General features: G+C 39.6%; 2 protein-coding genes and 1 pseudogene across 2 annotated transcripts; all 3 read right to left on the bottom strand.

Moving 5' to 3' along the window:
- Positions 1-2,814: 2,814 nt before the first annotated feature.
- LOC142844903 (olfactory receptor 4F15-like) lies at positions 2,815-3,777 on the bottom strand. The gene has a single exon (XM_075963682.1). The coding sequence runs from the start codon at positions 3,775-3,777 to the stop codon at positions 2,815-2,817; it is 963 nt and encodes a 320-aa protein (XP_075819797.1).
- An 11,338-nt stretch (positions 3,778-15,115) lies between these two features.
- On the bottom strand, positions 15,116-17,455 carry LOC142844902 (PR domain zinc finger protein 4 pseudogene; annotated as a pseudogene).
- Positions 17,456-23,438: 5,983 nt separating this feature from the next.
- Positions 23,439-24,377, bottom strand: LOC142844901 (olfactory receptor 4F6-like). The gene has a single exon (XM_075963681.1). The coding sequence runs from the start codon at positions 24,375-24,377 to the stop codon at positions 23,439-23,441; it is 939 nt and encodes a 312-aa protein (XP_075819796.1).
- Positions 24,378-24,672: the final 295 nt, after the last annotated feature.

Genomic DNA, 24,672 nt, shown 5'->3' with positions numbered 1-24,672 from the left:
AATACAAGATCTTCTGGATAAATTTGGAGTGTGGGAGTCATCAGAGAGGGTAGAAAGGGAGGGGGAAGGAGGGAGTGGGTAAAAATGTATAGCACAATAAAATAAATAAATAAAACACAGCCACCCAAGACACACCAGCAAAACACTCCAGAATGTAGTGGGAGTGACTGTGTACAGAAGACAAAAATAAATGACTTTATTTGAACATGTTTCCATTCTGCAGCAAATTTTCCTGTGTTGAATTTAGGAAACATGACTCTCTACTTCCCAACTTGCCACTCCTTAAATTCTTAGATGCCTTTGTTTGTATAACTCAATTAAGGCTGAGGTTATATCAATAAATAGTCACGGAGAGCTAGGCATGGAAAACGGGTCTACTCTCTGTGACTAAAATGGTTAGGTGATCCTTATATTGTTTATTTTTATTTCTTATTGTGTGTGTGGATGCACATATCTGTGTGTGCATGTGCACGCGTGCCTGTGTATGTCTGATATCAAGGTGAATACCTCCCTCTGCTGTTCTCCACTTAATTTTTTGGGAAAAGATGAGCTGTGAAATGCCTTCTGAAGGACTCTGTTTTTTAGGGTTGTCAATTCTTTCTATGAAACCCTGGCTCCAAAGATTCTGAAAATAACGAGGAGCAGTTAATTCATCCTTGGATAGTGATTGCCATCGTTACTACATTCTGTATGTTATTTTTTTATACAATGTTCAGTGACTGAATGCTGTTATGGTTCCTGGCTTAAAAAGATATCTGTCTGCTTCTGCTTCCCAAGTGCTGGGATTAAAGATGTACACCACCGTGTCTGGTCTGAACTTGTACTGTCTATAGTGTAGATGGGCTGCAGACTCACAGCAATCCTCATGCCTCAGCCCCCACCCCAGTTTCCAAGATTACACACGTGGGCCACTATACTCTATGGATTTTCCTTTTAATACAATGTTCTGGTTGCAAATTATGTAATTATGCTAAAAAGAATTAGGAAAATATGAAGAAAATCTCAATAATATTTTTGCCAAAACTAGTAACAAAGAGGCATGCTTAAATTTAAATATAAGGATTAATAAATTATAAAGATGTCTATTTTATAAATACATTTCATAGCTCTAGCAAGATCTCAAAGTAAGGCTTTTTAATTTTTCTCTTGTGGTGTTAGGAACCAAATCCAGGACCTCCTACATGCTGGGAAAGTTATACCACTGAGATATGTCTCTCATTCCAAGAAAACAATTACATTTATTTATAGTTTAGTTTTATAAGAAAATTTTATTCATTATTCTATAGTATTTAAGCATAAAGCTGTCTTAATGTATGGCAAGGTTTAAAATACATTAATCAAGATATGAGTTAAAATAAATATACATCTATTTCATAACCTGAACATATTCAGTATGTACATTAGCTGTCTCTCCCACTCTGAAGTAGTCCTGATTGTAAACAGCGCTTCCCTGCTGTCAGTGACTGCCCCCTAGTGGACATTTAGTAAGATCTCACGTAACTTCATGAAATCGCATAGGAGCAGGTCTAAACACACCTCAGGACACACACAGACTCCCACCAACAAACACTCCTCCACACCAGTGCTGATTGTGTCAAGGGATTTATTAGCCCTTGGGGGAAAAAAAGGAATCAACTCTCATTTTATAAGTAGTTTCCCTTCCAATTCTGAAACAAATTTTACCAAACAGCAAATAATGATTTAAAGGAGTCGTCAAAAATAACAGTTGAGTGTAGTAAATTTCTTGCTCACCACATATACCATTAGGCTAGGCTTTGAAATGAACTCATATTTTTTTGTTGTGAGTTATTTTATTTTTTTAAAAAAAGAAAACAAAATACCTTTTTTCCTTTTACATACCAATCCCAGTTCCTACTCCCTCCCCTTCTCCCATTCCCTCTCCCTCCTTCCCCCTCCACTCCTCAGAGAGGGTAAGGCCCATTGCCTAGGAGAAGGTCCAAGGCCCTCCCTACTATATCTAGGCTGAGCAAGGTATCTATCCAAAGAGAATGGATTCCCCAAAAGCCAGTACAAGCAGTAGGGATAAATCCTGGTGCCACGGCCAGTGGCCTCGCAGTCTGCCCCACTCATACAACTGTCACCCACATTCAGAGGGTCTAGTTTGTTCCTGTGCTGATGAACTCATGTTTTATGATAATTTCTTCTATGTGACCCTCTTCCTCCTCCTCCTCCTCCTCCTCTTCCTCCTCCTCCTCCTCCTCCTTCTTTTTCTTCTTCTTCTTTTGATTTTCGAGACAGGGTTTCTCCGTAGCTTTTTTGGTTCCTGTCCTGGAACTAGCTCTTGTAGACCAGGCTGGCCTTGACCTCACAGAGATCCAGCTGCCTCTGCCTCCCGAGTGCTGGGATTAAAGGCATGCGCCACCACCGCCCAGCTATGTGACCCTCTTCTAGTGGGATCTGTAGTTCAGTTTTTAAATGTATCACTTGCTCAACCTATACCAATGGTACTATTTTCTTCAAGCACTCCTGAAACCTTAGTGCATGACTAGAATAAATTTTGGTAAAAACAGGTAAGTTTTAGCTTTTGATCTTTCTGTGTCAGGAGCTTATTTTCGATGCTAACTAAGAAGATGCTAGAAGTTCAAAGTGGTAGCCCATCTTGACGTTTTCTTTCAGGTAGCAGTTCTTCCTGGTGTCAGCCTCAAGTTATTGCATTTTCATCAATGAGAGCATATAATCTAGGTGTTGAACCCCTGGCTCATCACGATGTATGATATTGCTAGGAATGGTGCACACATTGTACAAATCTTAGGGATGCCCCTGACATTTCATGGGACCTTTCCTGCAAACCTTTTATGACATTTTCCTGTAGTGCCTAAGATAGCCCCACACTCTCCCCATTGCCACTTTCATGTCTTTGTTCCTGAATGTATAGATGACTGGGTTCAAAAAGGGAGTGATAAACGCATCAAAAATAGCAAGATATTTATCCAGGTGTGAGGTTGGTGAAGGCCACGTATAGAAAAACATCAGTGGCCCAAAGAATAAGATGACCACAGTGACATGGGCTGAAAGAGTTGAGAGGGCCTTAGACAATCCGCCAGCAGAATGTTTCCAAACAGTGAACAGAATGAAAATGTAGGAAATCACCAGTAAGAGAAAGGAGCCCACAGAAATGAGGCCACTATTGACAGTTACCATGAGCTCAAGCTCTTGAGTGTTCGTGCAGGAAAGTCGCAGGAGTCGGGGGAGGTCACAATAAAAACTGTCCAGTGTATCAGGACCACAGAAAGGCAAGCCTACCACAAACACCAATTGTACCACTGAGTGAGTGAGGCCAATGACCCAGGAAGTGACTAAAAAGAACAGACACACTCGTGGGCTCATGATGATCAGGTAGTGCAGAGGCTTACATATGGCCACATACCTGTCAAAAGCCATGGCTATGAGCAGCACCATCTCAGTGCCCCCAACTGCATGACTGAAGAAAATCTGAGTGATACAGCCCCAGAAGGAGATGGTTTTGTGGTTCTTGAAAATGTCACAGATCATCTTGGGAGCTGTAATTGAGCAGAATATCATGTCAATGACCGAGAGATTAGCCAAGAGAAAGTACAGGGGGGACTTTAGATGGGCATCCAAGGTTACAGTGAGCACAATGACAAGGTTGCCGAACATGCTCGCCAGGTAGAACAAGAAGGTGAAGACGAAAAGAAAAAGTTGAATCTCCCATACATTGGTCATCCCGAGGAACACAAACTCGGACACTACAGAGTGGTTCATCCCAAACATTGCTTCGGATGTCAGAGTCAGCATTCGTATTTCCTGAGGGAAAAACGAAAATGAGAACAGTTGACTTAGGCAAGAGTTAGTGTTTGAGAAAGAAAGCCTGTAGCGATGGAAGCAATTATTAAATTAAAATTATGCACAGCAAAATACTCTTTGTCACATGCATGCTTGCTTCCTCTTAGATGGGCCAGCTGATTTCCACATGGTGGCATAATTTTCAAAGCTATTGCTAGAGCGTCCCCACCTCTAGACCTGTTTCTTCTCTGTTGTTGCTTGATATTAAGTGAATATTTTCCATTTCCTCTTGTCCAGGATATTCTACCCGGATGACAAAAAGGCCATTTTTAGATCCCTTTGACCACAGTTTCTTATGAATTGAGATGATTTTGGCTATTCACATGAGCTATCTAACAATACGCATGCATGGTATACAGCTTTAAAAGTCTCTACACTTATTTTTTGTCACTCACACTTTAAACATTTGTCCTTTTTCTTCGACTTCCAAAATTTCTGTCATTGTATTATACATTACACAAAGTCCAAGTCTCAAACTGCAGGTAACCATGCTCTGATTTGTGAAATCATAGTCCGACAGAATCTTCACACACTCAATGATTTGTCCTGGCCAATCTGAGAGGAGGAAACCTCAACTGAGAAAATACTTTCTTAAGACCAGGCAGTAGGCAAACCTTTAGGGCATTTTCTTGACTAGCGATTGATGGGGGAGGACCCAGTTCTGGGTGGGAGGTCCTGGGTTCTAACAGCAAGCAGGTTGAACATGCCATAAAGACTAAACCTGTAAGCAGTACTCCTCCAGTGCTTCTGTATCAGCTCCTGCCTCCAGGTTCCTGCCTTGTTTGATTTCCTGTCCTGACATCCTTTGATGATAAATAATGACATGGGAAGTGTAAGCAAATAAATCCTTTCTTCCCCAACTTGCTTCCAGCCATGATGTTTCATTACAGTGGTAGTGACCCTAGCTGAGACAGCTCTGCTAGTGATAAGTTTATTTTGTCATTCATAATTGTATAACTGTCCATTTCTTGAACTGAAATGTAACTTCTCGCTGGAGGTGCTGCCCAGAGGTAGAGTACTTTCTTAGCATGTGCGAGGCCTACGTTTGATCACTGGAACATCAAATGAAACATAGTTTATCTGGTATGGAAATCAAGTTTTGTTCATATGTGTGGTTTCTGCCACTATCATGTCACTAACAGGGACACTCACCAGCCTGATGACAAGTGCTTCATGCTTGCTGAGTGAAGGAATAAATTCACGGGACTGCGGGCTGACATTAGAGTTGAGAGTCTATCACAAGCCAGTCGGCTTCAGACCAATAGTGTGTAAATAGCACGCCAACCAGAGGATCCCAAGATCCCAAGATCATTCCTGTACTTTTTTTTTTAACTACATAGAGATAAGTTGTATGGGAAAATTCTGTTGTAAAATAATAATGAAGCCTCAGTCACACTTAAAAAAGTCAATCAAAGGCATCTAATGTTTCAAAATGAAGGAAGTCATTTTGCTTTCTAACCAATATTCACTTTCAATAAAGTCTGTGGTCTAAAGGGTTGTGAGCCGAGATAAACCACCCTCTGTTGTAGATCTAATATAGATCTGCACACCCACTTGACTCCTCACAAAAATTCATAATTCTTCAAAATAGACTTGAATTGGGTAAAAGAATGGCAAATAAAACATTGGTAGGAAAGAGCCGGATTGTCTGTGTGTGCTTGGGGACAGGGTGATTTCTGAGTTATAAAGAGCATAGAAGCGACTAAGGCCAGCGGTCACATCACAGCATGGGAAGAAGAGGACAGTAGTTCTTTAGGGATCAGGAACAGGTGCTGCAGGTGGATGGTGAGATGATTTACACAGAAGCAGATATCACCAAACATCATGAAACTTTACACTGGAATCAGTTCCACAGTCTCTCAATAAATGTTCTTCACAATAAACAACTTTTCAGCTCTCTTTTTATTTACTAGGCTCTTCTGGGGACTGAACCCAGGTCCTTGTGCATGCTTTAAAAACAAGCGCTTTACCATTGAGCTATTTCCTCAGCCCCACAAGTAGCTTTTAAATTGGTTTCTGATCACTGTTGTAAGAAATGGTTACAAAATTTGGGCCTTAAAACAGCTGTCCTGAGCCAGATGGTGGTGGCACAGGCGTTTAATCCCAGCATTCAGGAGGCAGAGGTAGGCGGATCTCGGTAAGTTTGAGGCCAGCCTGGTCTATAAGAGATAGTTCCAGGACAGATAGGGTTGTTATAGAGAGAAGCCCTGTCTCAAAAAACCAAACCAAACCAAACCAAACCAAACCCAGCCATCCTGTTCTCGGTCCAGTGTCCCAATTCCCACACACTCACCTCTCTCCTTATCCTCACCTACCCCAACACACTTACAGTTTTACAAGCAGGAAAGCTGATGTGAATCTTTGAGTGTAAAATTAAAGTATCCCCAGAGACTTATTCTTTTGAAATTTCCAGAAAAGAATCTGTTTTCTTGTCAGTTCCAGCTTCTAAAGACTGCCTGCATTTCTTGGTTCAGGGTCTCACAATGCCAGCATCTACACTTAATCCTCTCACCTCCTTTCTTTCTGACTCGCCAGAGTTCTCTTAGAATTATCTCTGGAATTGTGTTGGACAGATCAATGATAACCTTAAATCTTAAAATTCCTGAACCAATTATATCCATAAAGTCGCCTTTGACGTAAGGTAATATTTACAGATCTGCGTTGAGGCCACATGCATCCTTGAAGAACATTATTCTGTATGCCACACTGTTTTATGGGATAATGACAATCTTCCAATAAAACAATGAGTTTGACACTATGGATTTTGGGTAGCTTGTGAGGATATTAAAAAGGATATTGAGGGGTGATGCCCTATGAGTATGCATCAATAGTTTCTGACTCTACTAATACATAAGATGGACAATGAGCGGCCATCAGTGATGAGCCAGTGGTAGTTAAGTCAATCAATGTGTTATCAGAGAAATTGTTATGGCAGGTATGTAAACAGCCTCTGAGTTTTTCTATGACTCTTTCTTGTTCATTAATTCAGCAAATATTTTGAATACCCAGAGTGCCAGATACCATTCCAGAGGTCTCAGGAATAACATTGGCATGAATTCTTGGCTTTGTGAAATCCATATTCAGCATAGAAAAATGCAGTTTTAAAGTTGTATCTTCCTTTATCAGAAGGGATAAGTACAGTGAAGGAGGAAACTCTAATTCATTACCTGGAACATCTCAAAACCTCTGCTTACACCAGAAAGCTCTTCTAGCTGGTCTGACTTTTTATCTGAATTCTTATGTGTATAGTTCCTATTACCTTTTTTTTTTAACTTTTCAAGGTCTTTAATTAGTAACAGTGAATTGATCTCCCTCTTACATTTCTAAAACTTAGGGTCAGATTTCTTATTCTGTAACAAACCTTTTGTTAATGACTGAAAATCAACCTAGAAGCAACACTAGGGAGATTTGTTTGGTTGTCTACTCACTCATTCGACAAACGTGCATATGGAATCTAGAAAGTCTCTAGTAATATAGTAACATAGTAAATTTGGAGATAACAGAATGGTGCAAAAACCTAGTTATCATGTGGAATAATTTAATGTTATAGGAAATTGAAGGCACACAAAATGGCTATGAAAACAATTTTAAGAGCTTTATAAAACCATTTCATTCTGTTAATTTGAGTTGTCTCTTTCTCTTTAGGTGGGATAAGGGTTTCGAGATCTTGTTTAAGAACCAGCTCTTAGATTCTTTGATTCTCTGAGCTGTTTCCATCTAGTGCAGCTCGTATCCCTTTCTGCTTTTTTTTTTCCATCAAAGAAACTTCTCTTTGGAACAGATGGAGACCATTACTAATCAAAATGCAGAACTGCAGAGTTTAGTCATTACTGACACAACCCAAGTCCCACACCCGAGGCTCAGGATTGTCGTGAAAGAGAGGAAAGAAAAATTGTCTCAGCCAGAGGAAGAGAGAGTCTGTTGTGAGACCGTGTCTCCTAGAAATGTCAGGAGCTACCTCCAGGAACTCTCATCAGTGTGGCTGCCTAACATGAACCGAACAAGGATGACACCACTAGATTTGCTAATGTGAAAAGGGAAAGTTCCTGCTGCCTCAACCATACACCAAGCACTGTATACAACTGAGGAATGCTGAGGGCAGGAGAAAGTCTTTCTCAACAAAGACCACACCAACTGGATACCAAATAGCCCTGAAAACACAACATGAAGTAACATTGTACGGACTGTACAGGTTGTATTTATGTATTTAGGAATATATTTATTAAATAAAAAGAGGCCATAAATTTGAAAGAGAGCAGGTTGTTGTTGTTGTTGTTGGTACATATGAGGGTTTGGAGGGAAGAAATGGAACATAGAAAAGATGCAAATATATTATAATCTCAAAAATAAAAAAATAAATGAACTAATTTATGATTTCTATTCAAACTTCCATGCGATGTGCTATAAACTAATCAAAACTTCCCTAAAATGGGAAGTTTAAAGCCCCCCCCCGTAATTCCTTGTGATTACTAAGAAAAATACTCTTTTCCTTAAAAAAATTAGGCTTGTATGAATAAGCACAGTGAGAATATACTGTGAAGTGGGAACATGCGTGATTTTTTTTTCAAATCGAAATTTGGATCGCAAGAAACAAAAAGAGCTGGAAGTAGCGATGAACTCTCAGGAGGCTTGCTACGAGTCTGAGTCCAGATTATTCTCCATAGTGAGTTACAGCTAGCTGGGCTGAATAGAGAGAACATTTGAGAAAAAGGACAAATCATCAAGCTGAAAAAATGATACTCAACTGTTCATGGATTTATAAGGACAAGGTGAAAATTAGGATATTTAAGGGTTCATTTAAGACAAAAATATGATATTCCATATTCAATTTGTGTAAAGATAAAGACTAGGTAACGGGCAACTTGGATATTTTAGGGTAATTAAATATACTTTTAAAACGAGAAAAGAACTGGATGGGAAAATTTGAAGAAGAAAGAGAAGGGGAAATTAGATTTTTGAATGTGGCAGGTGATGAAGTTGGTCAGTGGGGCTGAACATTATGATAAAGAGGAAACAGCAGCACCCCCAAATAATTCCTTGCCAGCACTCACCAGCAGAGCTGTGCTATTTTAGGCAAACACATTGTAGTCCCCGGTCTTGCATACACTGCTGAGAGAAGGGAACTCTATCCAATTATTATAGATGAGTTTCCATGAGGCTTTCTTGACATATCCTGAGATTTTATTCATGCAAAGATAAAGGTTTTGTGGATGAATAATATAATTTCTTTATCCTGAGTCATTATCCAAGGAGGATTAGCTTGGCTCTGTGACTGCGGGAGACAGGATAAGAGGAGAAAATCTGGGTGGGAGGGAGACAATCTGCAGGAATGGCCACCAGATAGAAGAAACGGAGAAGTAGGTCCAACACACATTTCCCCTCTTTATAATTCCCTAAAAGCCAAAGAAGATAAAATACCATGAATAGTAAATATTAGTGAATCTATTAACTTACTCAGTTTTGCCTTCAAATCTTCAGATTTCCTGAGTAGCACACTTCCATCTCTGAGAGTTGGTCACTCAAAGTCTTCCGCAGGGAGACCCTTGGCTCTGAGGGCTGCATCACGTTTATACCCTCCTGGACCGAGTGTGTCCTCTTCTGTGACTATTTCCTGTCAGGGTTTTTCTGCCTTGTGGTGACTAGTTCTGTCTTCATTTATATGGAACTGAACAACACTTTAGAACAGATTAATAATAACTTGATATTAAGAAAAATTGAAAAAATGTGATGCTCATTATCAAGAGATGAAATTGCTGAACCAGAAGTCTGAAATATCTTCTGAGACGGTTCCTTTTATTTTTCTATCTGGGACATAATGCTTTCTGCAGTTTATAAGGCTTGAAGATTAGTTTATTTCCTGTTTTGTTTTTGTTATTTTTATTAATATAGTAATTCTGAATTTCTTCTTTGCATTAAGGAAATTTTTTCCTCTTAATAAAGTCAATGCATACTCAGTTCTCCGGCTGAGCGTATGAAGAGTATGCTCACTTCTGCTGTGAACTTGAAGAACTTGCCTCTGAGTCTTCCAGTGGTTAATATCCTTGAAGTTGGTAAAAACAAATAAAATCTCTTCTCTGTATCTTTAACCTCATGAATGCGGTTCTTCACCCTTTAGTGTTAATCCTCTTGGTTCCTTTGGTTTTTCCTCATAGGTCCATTTTCTGTCCCCCTTTCTTTGTTGCTGTTGTCTAATGACCCCAGTTTTCCTTGTGTTAACCCAGAAAAGTTATGATAAATGTTTTAAAAATAAAAATGACTAAGAGATTGATAAGTTGGTAATTAAACATTGCATGTTTACTTTTCTAGTTCTTTTTCTTTCTTCCATCATGCAAGTTCAGCTGCAGCTACATAACTTTGGCTTGGGGTGAATTAGCATCTTTGACAGTTTCTGTCTACACGCATTTTCAATCACTGTATCACTGCATTTCTTACAGGACACTGGCTTTATCTTTACTCTTTTAAGCTGCACTTGTCACGTATGAATTTTCTCTCCATGTCTTAGCTCCTCTTTAAAGAAAACAACAAGCTTGTTTAAAAGAAGATAAGAATCCTTGTCTTCATTTTCAGAGATAATTATTTCCCTAAAGAGCCACAGGTGCAGTTATGAGCCTGCATCCTAGTCCAGTCCTGAACTGAACCAGGGTAAGGACCACACTGCAGCGCACTTTAAATGAAGTTTTTTTTCTCTTAGGGATGTCTGTGCAGATTCCTTATTATCTCTATCCTCACAAAGATTCACAGTTTCTCTTCTGCTCTGATCACCGTTCCACCTACCACCCATTTCTTCCTGTTCAAATTAGGATTAGCCAAATCCTAATTAATGATGGCAGAAAATAAACTGGTACCCAAGTCTTCCTTGCTGCTGAAGCTTATTTAGCATAATGTCTTCCTGTTGTAAGCTTCACCCTCCTTTGTGGCTATTCGCAGGCTATTACTTCAAGCACAGAGGTATACAAAATGTTTTTATAAAAAGAAAACTCAGATACTTCACTGTAGGGAAGATAGTGACCAAATCAAGCTATAATGATGAGGTTCTGCAAAACTAGTCAATTTGCCAAGGAAATTGTCTTCTACAGTGTATTCATTGTGGACAAGACAACAAGGGCAAAGTTGATAATGGGTCACAGGAGGGCAAGATGACTCCAGGATTTGAAGAGAATCAACTTCTCTCGTTTGTCACTTCAGAGCCTATTATGATGAATTCAAATATTTCTAGGTACCTTGTAATATTCAGTTCCCAAGAAATTCCTAGAAATGATGTCAACATCTTTGAAAACAGAATTTTCTTTATATATTCATGAACTACGCAAGTTAAATCACTACAAGACTATTTTAAATTATCTTAAAATGACTTTTATAAATTATGAGTTTAATGCATTGTGGTACGTGTATAAGTACAGGCTTTGTCTAACTCAATTTGTGTCTCGAAGAGTAACTTTGTTCTGCTATTAGGGGTATCCAGATCATATTTGTTACATTTAACAAATGGATTTAATTGTTTGAATGCCTTCAATGTTCCTCACTGTAACTTCTGTTTGGAGGCAGAAATATGACTCTAGGGAACATATTTATAATGGTGTTTAAAAAACTATGATGTCTACAAACTGCATCAACCAGCAGCATGACACAATAGCCCTAAGGATGTAGAAGTAGCAGCACACATGCCGTAGGTGGTAACCAAAAGATCTCTGGTTGGACATAAGACCTGCTCAACAAGAGGGAAATCATGTCTGATTTTGGAAACCTAGCAACTACTGAGAGCTACTGAACTCATGGTTATTAGAGGAGAATCTATAGCCAATATTTTACCAAATCAGCATAATCCCTAACAACACTTTATAAACATCTATCCTTATATTCATAGATAAGTGTAATCTTTATTCTTTATCAACGAATCATTTTCTTTTTTGCAACAGTGGGAGGCTACTGCGGAAAACCACAATCAATCAAAATATAGCGTTGTGGAGCTCAGACCCAGGAGCTACATCCGCAAAACACTCATGCACTAAAGGCTCAGGGAACATTGTGGAAGAAGGGGGTGGAGATACAGTAAGAGCCAGATCAGAGTGTTTTCTCTAAGATTGTGTCTCTTAGTAATGTCAGAAGATACACCCATAAAGTCTCAGCAACACGGCTTCCCAAACATGAGCTGAACAAAGACAACACCAATAGACATGCCAATGTAGACTGTGAAAGCCCATTGGCCTCAACCCTATATAAAGATCTACAGGCAATGAAGGAATGCTGAGAGCAGGAGAAGAGCACAGCAATTGGTTATGCAACACACATTGTCAGCCCTGAAAACATACAAGGAACATTATATAGACTGAGCAGGTGATATTTTAGGATAATATATGTATACACACATTTATGTGCATGTGATAACAATTGATAAATAAAGGACATGAATTTGAAGGGGAGTAGGGAGGGATATATGGGAGAGAGGAAAGAGGAGGGAGAGATATTAAAATTGTAGTATCTCAAAAAAAAGTAAAAAAATCAGGATGCTCTCTCAAAAATGAAAAACTATAAAAACAGGATGTTCTATTGATTGTGTGTTATAATGGAGCATGCATTATTGATTGTAAAATACTAAAAGAGGAACAGGACTATTTCTGTCTATTTTGACAGATAATTATTTTACATTATTATATGTAGAATGTAATGCCTTCACATATTTTGTACTGTGTAATGACCCATGTAGCAATCTATCATTTCAATCATTTATTTTGGTCGTGAACTATCCAGCAAATCACATTTCTTATTCTTGCATGCTATGAGCATGATTTGTAAAGAAGTCCTCTTCTTTTAATCACATATTATCTTTAATTTTGTCTACCATTATTTTTTTCATAAATTATAAGCTGATTGGCCCGTTAGCTCTAGCTTGTCTATCATTCTTAAGCCCTTCTCAGTTGAACTTGCTGGTGTTTTAAAATATGTGCTACTATTTTGTGTTATAATGACACATGAGTATTGTTTTGTACAGATACATATATGAAATGTTATCCCTCTTACCTTAATCATTTCCCCCACTTTCCCTATGTTACTAGGTATCAATTTGGTATACTTTGTTTATATAAACACTGGTAGCCTTCCACCATAGGTGCACATTACTTCCTGTCCTTCAGATTACCCAGATTATCTCCAATTTGCTTTTTGTTGTTGTTGAGAATTTCCTACATGCATGTCAAGTCTTTTGATTAAATCTATCCCTCTTGCTCATCTCCAATTTCTTACCCTATTTATTCCTTTAGAGCCACTATAAACATGCAAATAATAATACAAACACCAGGAAACTTCCTGACACTCCAGTGCAAACATTCAGGGTAGCTCAGCTTTTAACAATAGGTTCTCTCTCAATATGACTCCTGGCCACTGCCTTACAAGTCCCAGAGCATAACAAAGTAGAATTTCTCTCCACTCTGACTCATCCATTCAGGAACATTGTCCACCCAAACCCTTAACTGGACTTAAGAGTTGTTAGGAGTGAGATGGCACTGCCCATTTCTCATTAACATCCTCTTGAAAGCAGATTTTTGACATTCTGGGGAGTTCCATGGATGAACATACACACAGATACACACACACACGTGCATGAACTCACATACACACCACACAAGCAAATGCTCAGACACACAGGCAAAAATCGATGCACATCCCTTATATGCATGCACACATACATTTGCAAACACATGCATACCACACATGCATGAACACACACAAACAAGCACATAGCCTCACATACCACACACATGCACACACTCACATACACACACATATAAGCTAATGCACATTTATGTGCACACATGTACATACAGGCATACACAAAATGCTCACACACTTGTGGTATATTGGTTTATGTGTATATAAAGAACTCTATCACCTGAAAATGAGAGAAAACACATGATATTAATATTTGTCTTTTGTCCTTCTGTGTCTGACATTTCTCTTTAATATGATTATGCCTAGTTGCATCCATTCCCCAGTAAATTACATAATTTAACTTTTCTTTTGTTCACTAAAAATTTTTGATTTCAATTCTTCCCAAAGGAATACAGATTTAAACAAAATACATTCATCCCATAAATACTTTAGCAGCAAAACCTTCCCAGCAGAGTCCTTCCTTTACTCGAGCCAAAGCTGTACCCTTGAGCAGGAAGGGATGTTCCATCAACCCTGTCAACTTCAGGATGTTTCTGCTTCTAGCCAAAAGCGGCTATGCCTGCTTGTAGGAATCTGAAAACAGACCCATATGGTGACTAATATCCTTCTCTATCTTCCAAATCCTTTGGTAGCCTCTACGCTTAGCTGATGAGGACCTTTAGCAAGAAAGACAACTGGGAAGGCTGAACTGTGAAACCCGCCAATGGATTTGGAAGTGCATGTTGCTTTCAGCCAGCAATATTTTAATGGTGTTCATAAAGTAAACCTACATAAGAGGTCATTTCCCTACTTCCTCCTGTAGTCTTGTCAGGCGAGTGCAGCAGGCATTATTTGGACCCTGTTAATTCCAGGTGCTCTCTGAATGACAGAAGACTTTCCTGAAGTCAGAGACATGGCTAGACCATAAAGACGTGCATGTACACATAACCAGAAGGCTAATCTTGGCTTCCATTGAAGTCTTAGTTTTCTGGGCCTTTTCCTCTACCAGTCACTGTCCTCTGACCCTTGACTGCTTCTCCACCTGCTCCCTCGACACCTGCTGAGATGGAGAAGCAGGATCTCAACTCTCAAGTGGCCAGAAGGCAGGCAGGAGTATATATATATATATATATATATATATATATATATATATATATATATATATATATATAATTACAGTCACCAAACACTTGCACTGCTGTGCTGCAATTCTGTCTGTGATATGCATACCTTACAATAGTATATAATATGTGGTCAACAGTGAGGATGACTGGGGTCAAGTCACCTTGACTGGAGGGAAAAGAACGGAACAATGTGAGATAAATCTGATTGGTATGGACAGAAGGGCATTGTGATTCAAGCTAAATGCACCTCCCAAATTGCTATGCAAATAAAGAGCAGATACCAAAAGCTGACTCTTTCCTTGCCACCCATTGCTTAAAAATAGGACAGACACATGCCTTGTCTCCCAGTCCATCCTAAAGAATCCCTTTGGATATTCTCCACTGAGTGCTTTAGTTACCCCCACTCAGTCCACTTTTGGCAGTGGGTTGGAAGGATCAGAAAGCATTCCACATTAGAAACCACTGCAGTGTGTTGGTTTTGTGTTTTCCTGATGCATGGTCCACCCAGAGCAGGTTTCCTTCTATTTATGTGAGGAGAGAGGCTCGTCTGCTGAGTAAATAGCACTGCTCTGTTCACATGGAGTCTGTGAGATCATCTTCAGAATCCTCCTCCTCCTCCTGTGCTGAGGAACTCAGGTGGGCCCTTGGCAGGTCTTCAGGTGGTGAGTGACATGGTACTTGGTTAGATAGCCCTGTGGACATTTCTCACAGCCACAGCCTCGTTTTCCTTCGTGAGAATTAAGATGCTTCTTCAAGGGGTTTGTTCTTAAGAACAGTTTATCACACTTCGGACACTTGATCTGGGATTCTTGTGTGTGGTTGGGCAAACACTGCTTGAGGTCCTGCCTCCGCACAAACAGCTTGTCACAGTAATCACACTTGAGATTCTTTTCACCCGTGTGCATGACCATGTGTAACTCTAGGTGAGCCTTCTGGGTCAAGGACTTGTCACACAAAGTACACCCGTAATCCTTATGACCTGTATGTGTTTTGAGGTGTGTCCATAGGTTGCTTGGATCCCTAAAAGCCTTGCTACAAAAATCACACATATGACTCATAAACTGAACGTGGAGTTTGGAAGGAGAGCTAAAAGCCTGGGGGCACATGGAACACTTCTACTTCCTTTCCTTGCTGTGGCTTGGCCCGTGGTTGCTGCTGTGGCCCTGCCAGGGAGATGGCTATGGATGTGACTGGTCAGATGAGCTTTGAACTCTGAATAGGAATTGCACTCCTTGCCACAGTTATAGAGGTGCACATCTGGGTGTTCAGGAACACCAATCTGTTGAGCACAATCCCGGCTGTAATAGAAAAGCAGTTCATTTTCAGGAGGGATGTCTTGTGAGGCAAAGAAATAGATTTTTCCATCATAGGGATAAGCCACCAAATTCTGTTCTTCACGGTTCCTGGCTTTGCCCACAAACACCATCCAGTTACACTCATTTTCATCAGTTGTAATGATGCAGAATTCTAGGACACCATTGTGGTATGTCTTCCAGACATGGTACTGCCTTGTCTGGCCACTCTGCTGTTTCCATGGAGTGACTCTGATGACCAATTAGAATCCCGAAGCAAGTTCTCACAGGAATGATTTCTGCAGTCCATATACCTACTTCTGTCCCACAGTGGATGTGCGTAGAACAAGTTACTTTGGGAGTGACAGCCTTGCTCTGCTTTCTATTGGTGTGTCAGGAACAAAATTCTCTGGTCCGGTGATCAGGGCAGTCTGAAGGGTAGGCTCAGTCACAGAGAGTGCACCAAACTGTAAACAAGGTTGCCATGTTTTCTTTATTTGAATTGGATTCTTCCATTTGCAGCGAAGGTGGCCCAAAAGCCAAGCTGTCTGAGTATTCATCTACATGACCTGTCCCCACAGCAAGGTCCTGCATGATGGAAGAGACAGTCACAGGCTCTAGGCTAACACCAACTTCACGGAGAGAAACAGATCCTAGGTTGTGTCCATGTTTACAGAGTTGGTGCTGGTGACTCATGGTGTGGATAGAGTCACTGAGAGCACTGTCAGACATCCCATTGCTCTGATTTACAATGTGGTCGGTTTCCATGACCACAGGAAGCTCCAGACCACTCCCATGGATGGGTATCACAATCCTACAGTGTCCTACAGTGTCTGCTGTCAGGTTGTTGCTTACAGAATCCACAGAGAGAGGTTCATGACTTCTGGAGCCATTGGGGATTTGTGAATGATCTCCTGCAACACCATCCACTGTAAGCTCCTCTGCCATTCCATCTGTCGAGACTGGGCTGCTAACCCTAGAAACTTCTTCATAGCGATTGTTGTTTCCAGTGTCATGTCATGGCCATCATTAGGATGAAGCCTTTGGGCACCATGTACGTTCACAGAGCGAGAGTCTATTGAAACAGCACCTAATTCTCATCTAACATTTCCATTGACCTGATGTCCGGGATCTAGTGCTGAAGGGCTGTTGGTGATAGACAACGCTGTATTACCATCAGCATTTATAGAGTTGGGGTGGATGTACTGAGGAGATGGTCTGTCAGCCATGTAAGATAAAATGCCAGGTAGAATAGTTCTGAAGTAACTGCTCCGTAGGTGAGAGTAAGGCTGTGGAGGTAGGGTATAGTTTCTTTCAGGTAACCCACACATCACCCCTCGATCTCCAATGCCCAAGCCCACGGGGATTATCAGAGACAAGGCAGAAGGCAGAGAGCTCAGGGAGGGACCCAGGTTTGGAATTGCCACTGGGAGACCTGGAGCAGGGATGGCGACAGTGAGAGGGAGAGGCAGTCAAATCCCGGTGACTTCCTGAGACTGGTAGGGCATTGCTCACAGAGGATGAAGACAGTTGTTCCATCCCCACTGGGCTCAAATTCACGTCATTCATCCTGCGTGGGCAGTGCAGGTGCCGGGAGTCCGACTGGAGAGCGCCGGGGCCAGTGTCACATGCTATCACATCCCGCTGGTGGCCGCACCTCCGCGGACTGCCCGACGTCCCGAAGGCTGGTGGCAGTGCTCCCAGCCGAGGGCCGGGCATGCGGGCCGGGCCCTGGCTGTTTCTCCGGAATCGCTGGCAGCCTGACTGGCCGCCCTGCGGCCCGCGCTGGGGAGCATCTGCTGGAAAGCGCCCGGCTCTTCATCCGTCTGGAGCTCAGCCCAGAAGCCTTTGCTTGCTCGGGACCCCGCCAATTTAACTTTTCGTTATAGCTCAATAAATCTTCACTCTGAATATATACAACAAATTTTATTTTAAAATCCATTTATCTGTTGGCAGACTCCAAGGTTGAATTATGTAACTCCGAAATTCTGTAATTCTCTCATTACCACCATCTTCCTCATATAGACAATTTCTTACACTATATCACTATATCACAAACTGTGATTGTATTCACCCCTTGTTACCTCCATAGTTCTCACACACTTTCCTCTCCTGTTAGTTTCTTTCCTTCCAACCCGGCTCTCTTGTATTTTGTGACAGGAATTTGAGTAGAGAATAATATGCAAAACTAAAATTAAAAAAATACAGCAAAGTAACAATACTACTAAATGTACAGTAAATAGCAATAAAAAGGGATTCACTAAGACAAAAACAGAAACATAAAAATGATAAGAAAGAAGCCAGTAGCGAGGCATGGCTTTAATCCCAGAACTCAGGAGGCAAAGGCAGGAGATTCTCTGTGAGTTAGAGGCAAGGCAGGTCTACAGAATGTGCTCCAGTACAGACAGAGCTACATAGCAAGACACTGTCTCAAAAATCCAAAAGCCAACCAACCAGTCAACCAACCAAAAGATAAGAATGATGATGAACAGTTGGAGTAGTTTCTTTCTTGGCTCACAGAAATTGAATACTGCTAGTTATAAAACACACATAGACATATTTGCGTACATGCACATACATACATGCATGCATACACACAAACGCACACACACCTGCATACAAGTACATACACACAGACACGCATAAATTCTTATATATACATGCAAATATGTCTGTATATGTGTGTGCATATATACATACACACACACACACATATATATATACACTGATACATAGTCAGTATCAGTGCAACCAGACATACATAAGCAGGTACACACATGCATACATATATGCATGTACACACATATACAGACATATTTGCATATATATGCACATGTTCACACAGACATATCTGCACACATGCACCCACATGGATGCTTATACACATGTATATTGATTTATGTGTATTTAAAGAACTCTATCACTTGAAAATGAGAGCAAAAACATGATATATGTCTTTTGTCCTTCTCTGTCTTTTTTGTTTAATATCATGATGGCCAGTTACATCTATTTCCCACTAAATTGCCTAATTTTATTTTCCTTTATGGCTAAATAAAAGTCCACTCTCTATATGTACACGTTTTCAAATTCTTTTTTATTTCCTGTTAACAGACACCATGGCTCAGCTCTGTAATTTAGTGTGCTAGTTTGGTTTCTGTTGCTGTGATAAAACATTGAACAAAAGCAGCTTGGAGGAAGAAAGACTTTCTTTGGCTTACAGGTTACAGTTCATCATAGGGGAAAGCCACGGCAGGAAGTCAAGGCAAGAAGTTGGAGGCAGGAACTGTAGCAGAGACCATGGAGAAATGCTGCTTCCTGGCTTGCTCTCCACAGCTTCCTCAGCTTGCTTTCTTTTATAAGTGTGGATCACCTGCCAAGGGAAGACACGCCTGCAGTGGTCTGGGCCGTCCCACCTCAATCACTAATCAAGAAAAAGCTTCACAGGCATGGCCACAGGCCAATCTGATGGAGGTAATTCCTCAACTAAGGTTCTGCCTTCCCAGGTAATGCTGACTTGTGTCAAGTTGACAACTAACCAGCACATGAAACTATTGTGAACAAACAGTATCGCAGTATGTATGATGGAAAGGCATCTTGATGGAGATTTGTCCTATAGTCTTTGGAGTGTATATACTCAGAAGCGACATACCTGGGTCATAGGGTATTTGCCTTTCTAGTGTTCTGAGGAGCTGCCATAGTTCCTAGAACAATCTATACACCTCTTTCTCAGCACTTTTTGTTTGTTTTTCTAATGATAGCCATTATAACTGGGGAGGGATGAAATCTGGATGCAGTTTTAATTTGTATTTCCCCAATATCTAAGGATGTTGAACTTTTAAAGAGCATTTATTGGCCATTTATTTGTACTTGATCTTCTGAGAACTGTGTGTTATTTGTCCCACTTATTGATTGAATTGCTTAGTTTAGTGGGGTCTATATATATTTTGGACATTATTTCTTCGTAAAATGTATGGGTATTGGCTAACTTCTCATGGGTGTGTTGCTCATCTTTCTCCATTTCCTTTTTTGACATCCTCTCACTTCTTTGTTCTGAAGTTCTTTCTCTCACTCTTTGGAATAGCATCTACTTTTTCTTTTCTTTTCTTTTCTTTTTTTAACTTTGTCCTCTGTTAGTTCACATGGAGTCAGCGTCTAGCCAGTCATACTAATCTAAAATTCTCATGGTTGTGTATTTTTAAGCATCATGAGACATTGGCCCTCTGACCCAGTACAATTAAGAAAATGATTGACCCAAATGATTGAGTAAATTTCCACTTTAGAAATTATACTACAGAGAAAAAAGGCAAATTTCTTTCTATGATTCTTGATCTACATTTGAGGTCTTTAATTTATTCATGTAGATATAGTGTTGCATGTTAAAGCTTCATGACAAAACACTGAAATGTCCACTAACACGTAATTAGCCTAAAGGCCCCAGGTGAAACAGGAACATGAGGATCTTGGTAAGATATTTTCCGGCCAAGATAATTCAGTGAGCTCTGTGAGACTTGTAAGTCAACTGATAGGCTTGAAACACAAATGTAAATTCTAAAGGCATAACTAGAGTAATAAAAGGGAGGGAGGCCTAAGTTCTGTTTGGATAGAGGTTTACATTAATAGTGAGAGAATGAGCCAAGAGTACAAATAGACACCATGTATACATTTCCCCTCAATATCCAATCAAATTGGGATGAAGTTGAAATTAACCTTTGCTTGTACTCAAAGTATCCAAATGACAATATTTAGAAATTATAATTCATCATCAAGTTTATAGACATGTTGGGAAGAGATTGATGATCTAAATAGGAAGAAAGAATGCAGATGACATATAATATCTAAGAAGTCACCTCTCCTCTTTAAGGTTGTTAGGCCAAATTCTTTTTATGTGATTAGCATGAATACGACATCATATGGCTGTTATGAACTCAAATATTATCCAATAAATAGTTTTTTCCCTTAGTTTTCCTTGCAAAATCCAGAACCCAAGTCTACTTATGATGAAAAAATTTAGAGAAACTCAAGTATTTCAATGAAGTTTGAAATGTCCAAATGTTCTAAAAATTCACAGCTATGGAAAGAGTCAGATTAAATACTGTCAGGTGAAACTCAGAAGAGATGCTAAGCATGACAGAGTATCTAGAATTGAATATGGACTAAAAATAGATATAAATGAAAAAAAACCCAAGATGAGTGAAATATGAATAAGCTGTAGAGTTTAGAATAATGTTGATGTCTCAGTGACTGGAAAATATGAATAATGTTAATGTCAGGGGATCTAAGTTTAGTTTGGGTAAAAGGTCACAAGGAGACTCTGGTGCCAACTTTGAGTGCTGATGAATCTGAAACAATTTCCAAAAAAGGCTTAAAAACAGAATGAGCAAAGGAAGAAACATCTAGCTGAATATCAGTAAAATCCAAGTAAAAAGCCAACATGAACGTTTGTTGAAATTCACTATTCAAATTAACATGAAAAACACAAGGAGAATAATATACATGGTCATGTCAATGAAAAAGCAGTTGGAAAGCACACCAGACAACTAAGGGAACATGATCTCGAATGACAAATGCCAGGAAAGGACCAGCAATCTGTCAAAATAGATTAACTTTTCTAAGGAACTGCACAGTTTGCAGAATCTTCCTACTTGAAGGAGCTTTCTTTTTTTTTTTTCTGTGATAACAACAGGTGATGGGTCTGTCAACTCCCCCCCCCCTTTTTTTTGGCAGTTCCTCCTTGTAGACTCTATTAAAAGGTTCTCAACCTTCCTAATGGCATGGCCCTTTAATATACTTCCTTATGTTGTTGTTACTTACAACCATAGAATTATTTCATTACTACGTCATAACTGTAATTTTGCTACTGTTAGGAATTGTAATGGAAATATCTGATATGCGATCTCTGTAGGGTTTGCGATTCACGGTTTGAGAGTCTCTGTTCTATTACAACTGTATGTCACCTCAGTTTTCTTAATTCCATCCCAAAGGAGTAGTCAAACCTTCCTCATAGACATGTACTAGGCATGGTACCTCCTACTCAGGGTTGTGTCCTGCCCTGTAGCTCTTTCTTTAAACTGGCACACTGGCATCATCAGACTGCCCAATCCACCTGTCCTTCTTCCAAACTTCTTCTTTCTGTAGCTTTGGAGCCTGTCCTGGAACTAGCTCTTTTAGACCAGGCTGGCCTCAAACTCGCAGAGATCTGCTTGCCTTTGCCTCCTGAGTACTAGGATTAAAGACATGTGCCAATACCGCCCAGCTTTCTTCCAAGCTTTTAATCATTCTGCTGATTTACTTTAAATTTTAATAATTCTGATATTTTCTCTTTATTTATTTTGCTATCTCTATGTATGCATTCTGTTTTTAGCCTTTCGAAAAATGCTACTTCTGTGATCATAGATTTATGTCTCTTTCAAATAACTTGCTCAACACTGTTAAAAACAAAAACATCACAAATGTTTTTGGATTTTATTAGAGACATAATTGGTTTTTATTTGTGATTCTGGAATTTGGTAGCACCCCACTTTGAAGTTGAATGAGTGATCTGTTGATCTAAATGGAGAACGTTAGCTTCATGAGGAGAAAAATCCTGAATAAAATATGACTCAAAGGAAAAGGCAAATTTGGAAAGAGGATGCTTTTCATTTCATTTGCTCCATATTTTTCCTTTCCATCTCCTTGCTTTTGTTTGTTTTGTTTTTTTTAAACTGAACTGTTTAGAAATGGAGTTTGAAGATGAAAGGCTCCGTTAGCACTGAGCCCTCTTTGGTCTGGTCTGTGCCACTGGAAACTCATCTGAAGCAATGGCTTCTCGTGAAAGCCATTCAGTGGAGTTTTATATTGAGTCAACAGTTCTTCATATTAAAGTTTGTCTTTAAAAAAAATGATGCAGTTTCAGTCTTACTGGTCTTTGAGGAAGCAGATTAGTAAATAAATGATTGATAAACTGAAGGGGTAGAAAATAAATTATCAGAATAGTAAGAAAAATAAGTTGTAGTAGACACTATAAGTAAGAATTAAATTTGAAAGCAATCTCAAGATTGGAAAGATAAATAGGTAAAAATCACATACCGATTTTTACAAGTTTATCATTATTGCATTCATCATTATACCCATGCAACATCTTTGGTGATGACTGACATGCACAAACTTTAGCTTTTTAGTATGTATATCTTTATTAAGAAAGTTTTATTTTATGTGTATTAATGAATTGTTTACAAGTATGAATGTATACTAATGCATGTTGGTCTCTATCATAGGCCAGAAGCAGCGATTTGATTTATTTATACTGGAATTACAGATAGTTGTGAGCCTCCATGTGAGTTCTGGAAACCAAATCTTGGTCCTATGTAAAAACACTGACTGATCTAAACAACTGAGTCATCTTTTTAAGCCCATCAAGTCTCTTACAGAAACTATGTATTAGTTGGTATTTCACTTTTGGGGAAAGCAAGTGAAGGCATATCAAATTTTGGTACAAAAAACATTCTGGATAAATACAACACAGTCAATGTAGCAATATCCATATGAAATTCTAGTATAATTTGTGTGTTTTATATTAAGAAATTTTATTGTAATTAATAAACTGACTACATTGTCTTCTCATTGCCACCTTCATCTCTTTATTCCTAAGTGTATAGATCACTGGGTTTAGAAAAGGGGTAATAACTGCATCAAAGAGCGCAAGAAACTTATCCAGATGTGATGTTGGAAATGGCCACATGTAGAAGAAGATTAATGGTCCAAAGAACAAAATGACCACCATGACATGAGCTGACAGAGTGGAGAGGGCCTTAGATAAACTACCCAAAGATTTCTTTTGAACGGTCATCAAAATAAATATGTAAGAGATGATCAGAATTAAAAAGGAGGCCACAGAAATGAACCCACTATTGGCAGTAACCATGAACCCCGAGGTGTATGTGTCCATACAAGCCAGTTTAATAAACCGAGGGAGGTCACAGAAAAAGCTGTCTAGTTCATTAGGGCCACAGAAGGGTAAGTCTATGACAAAAATCAACTGAGTCACTGAGTGGATGAAGCCAATAATCCAGGAAGCAACTAAAACCAAAATGCACTTTTTTGGACTCATGATAGTCAAGTAGTGCAGAGGTTTACATATGGCAACATATCGGTCAAAAGCCATGGCTATGAGCAGCACCATCTCAGTGCCTCCAACTGCATGGATTAGGAAGATCTGAGTGATACAGCCCCCAAAAGAGATGGTTTTGTGCCTTCTGAAAAGGTCGTAAATCATTTTTGGTGCTGTGGAGGAGCTAAATATCAAGTCGAGAAAGGAAAGATTAGCTAAGAGGAAGTACATAGGGGACTGTAAATGGGGGTCTGAAGTCACTGTTAGCACAATGAGAAAATTCCCCAACAGACTTGCCACGTAGAACATACAGGAAAAGAGGAAGAGGAAGAGCTGGGTTGTCCATGAGTTGGAGAGTCCCAGGAAGACAAACTCAGATATCACAGAGCGGTTTGCTTCACTCATTGCTTCTGTTGGCTGTGACAACCCTCATGTCATCTGAAACAGGAGAGCGATGAGAAACTGGTTTAGGACAAGCAATGCTCAACTGACAAAGTCACATGAAAGACTAACATGCCTTTGGCGATATTTTAAGTAAAATAGCAATTATTTATCTACTGAAGAATTTTGAGAGCAAGAGAAATAGTCTACTCCATGGAAGAAGTCCTCAGTTGTTGACCCAGTACCAAGTGGTCAGCCCTGAAATCATGTACATACAATACATACAAGTAACAATATATTGACTGAGTGGATTGTACTT

Source organism: Microtus pennsylvanicus, chromosome 2, assembly GCF_037038515.1.
Source record: "Microtus pennsylvanicus isolate mMicPen1 chromosome 2, mMicPen1.hap1, whole genome shotgun sequence".
Taxonomy (NCBI): Eukaryota; Metazoa; Chordata; class Mammalia; order Rodentia; family Cricetidae; genus Microtus; species Microtus pennsylvanicus.
The sequence above is the reverse complement of the archived record's forward strand: the minus strand, read 5'-3'. Positions and strand labels throughout refer to the sequence as shown.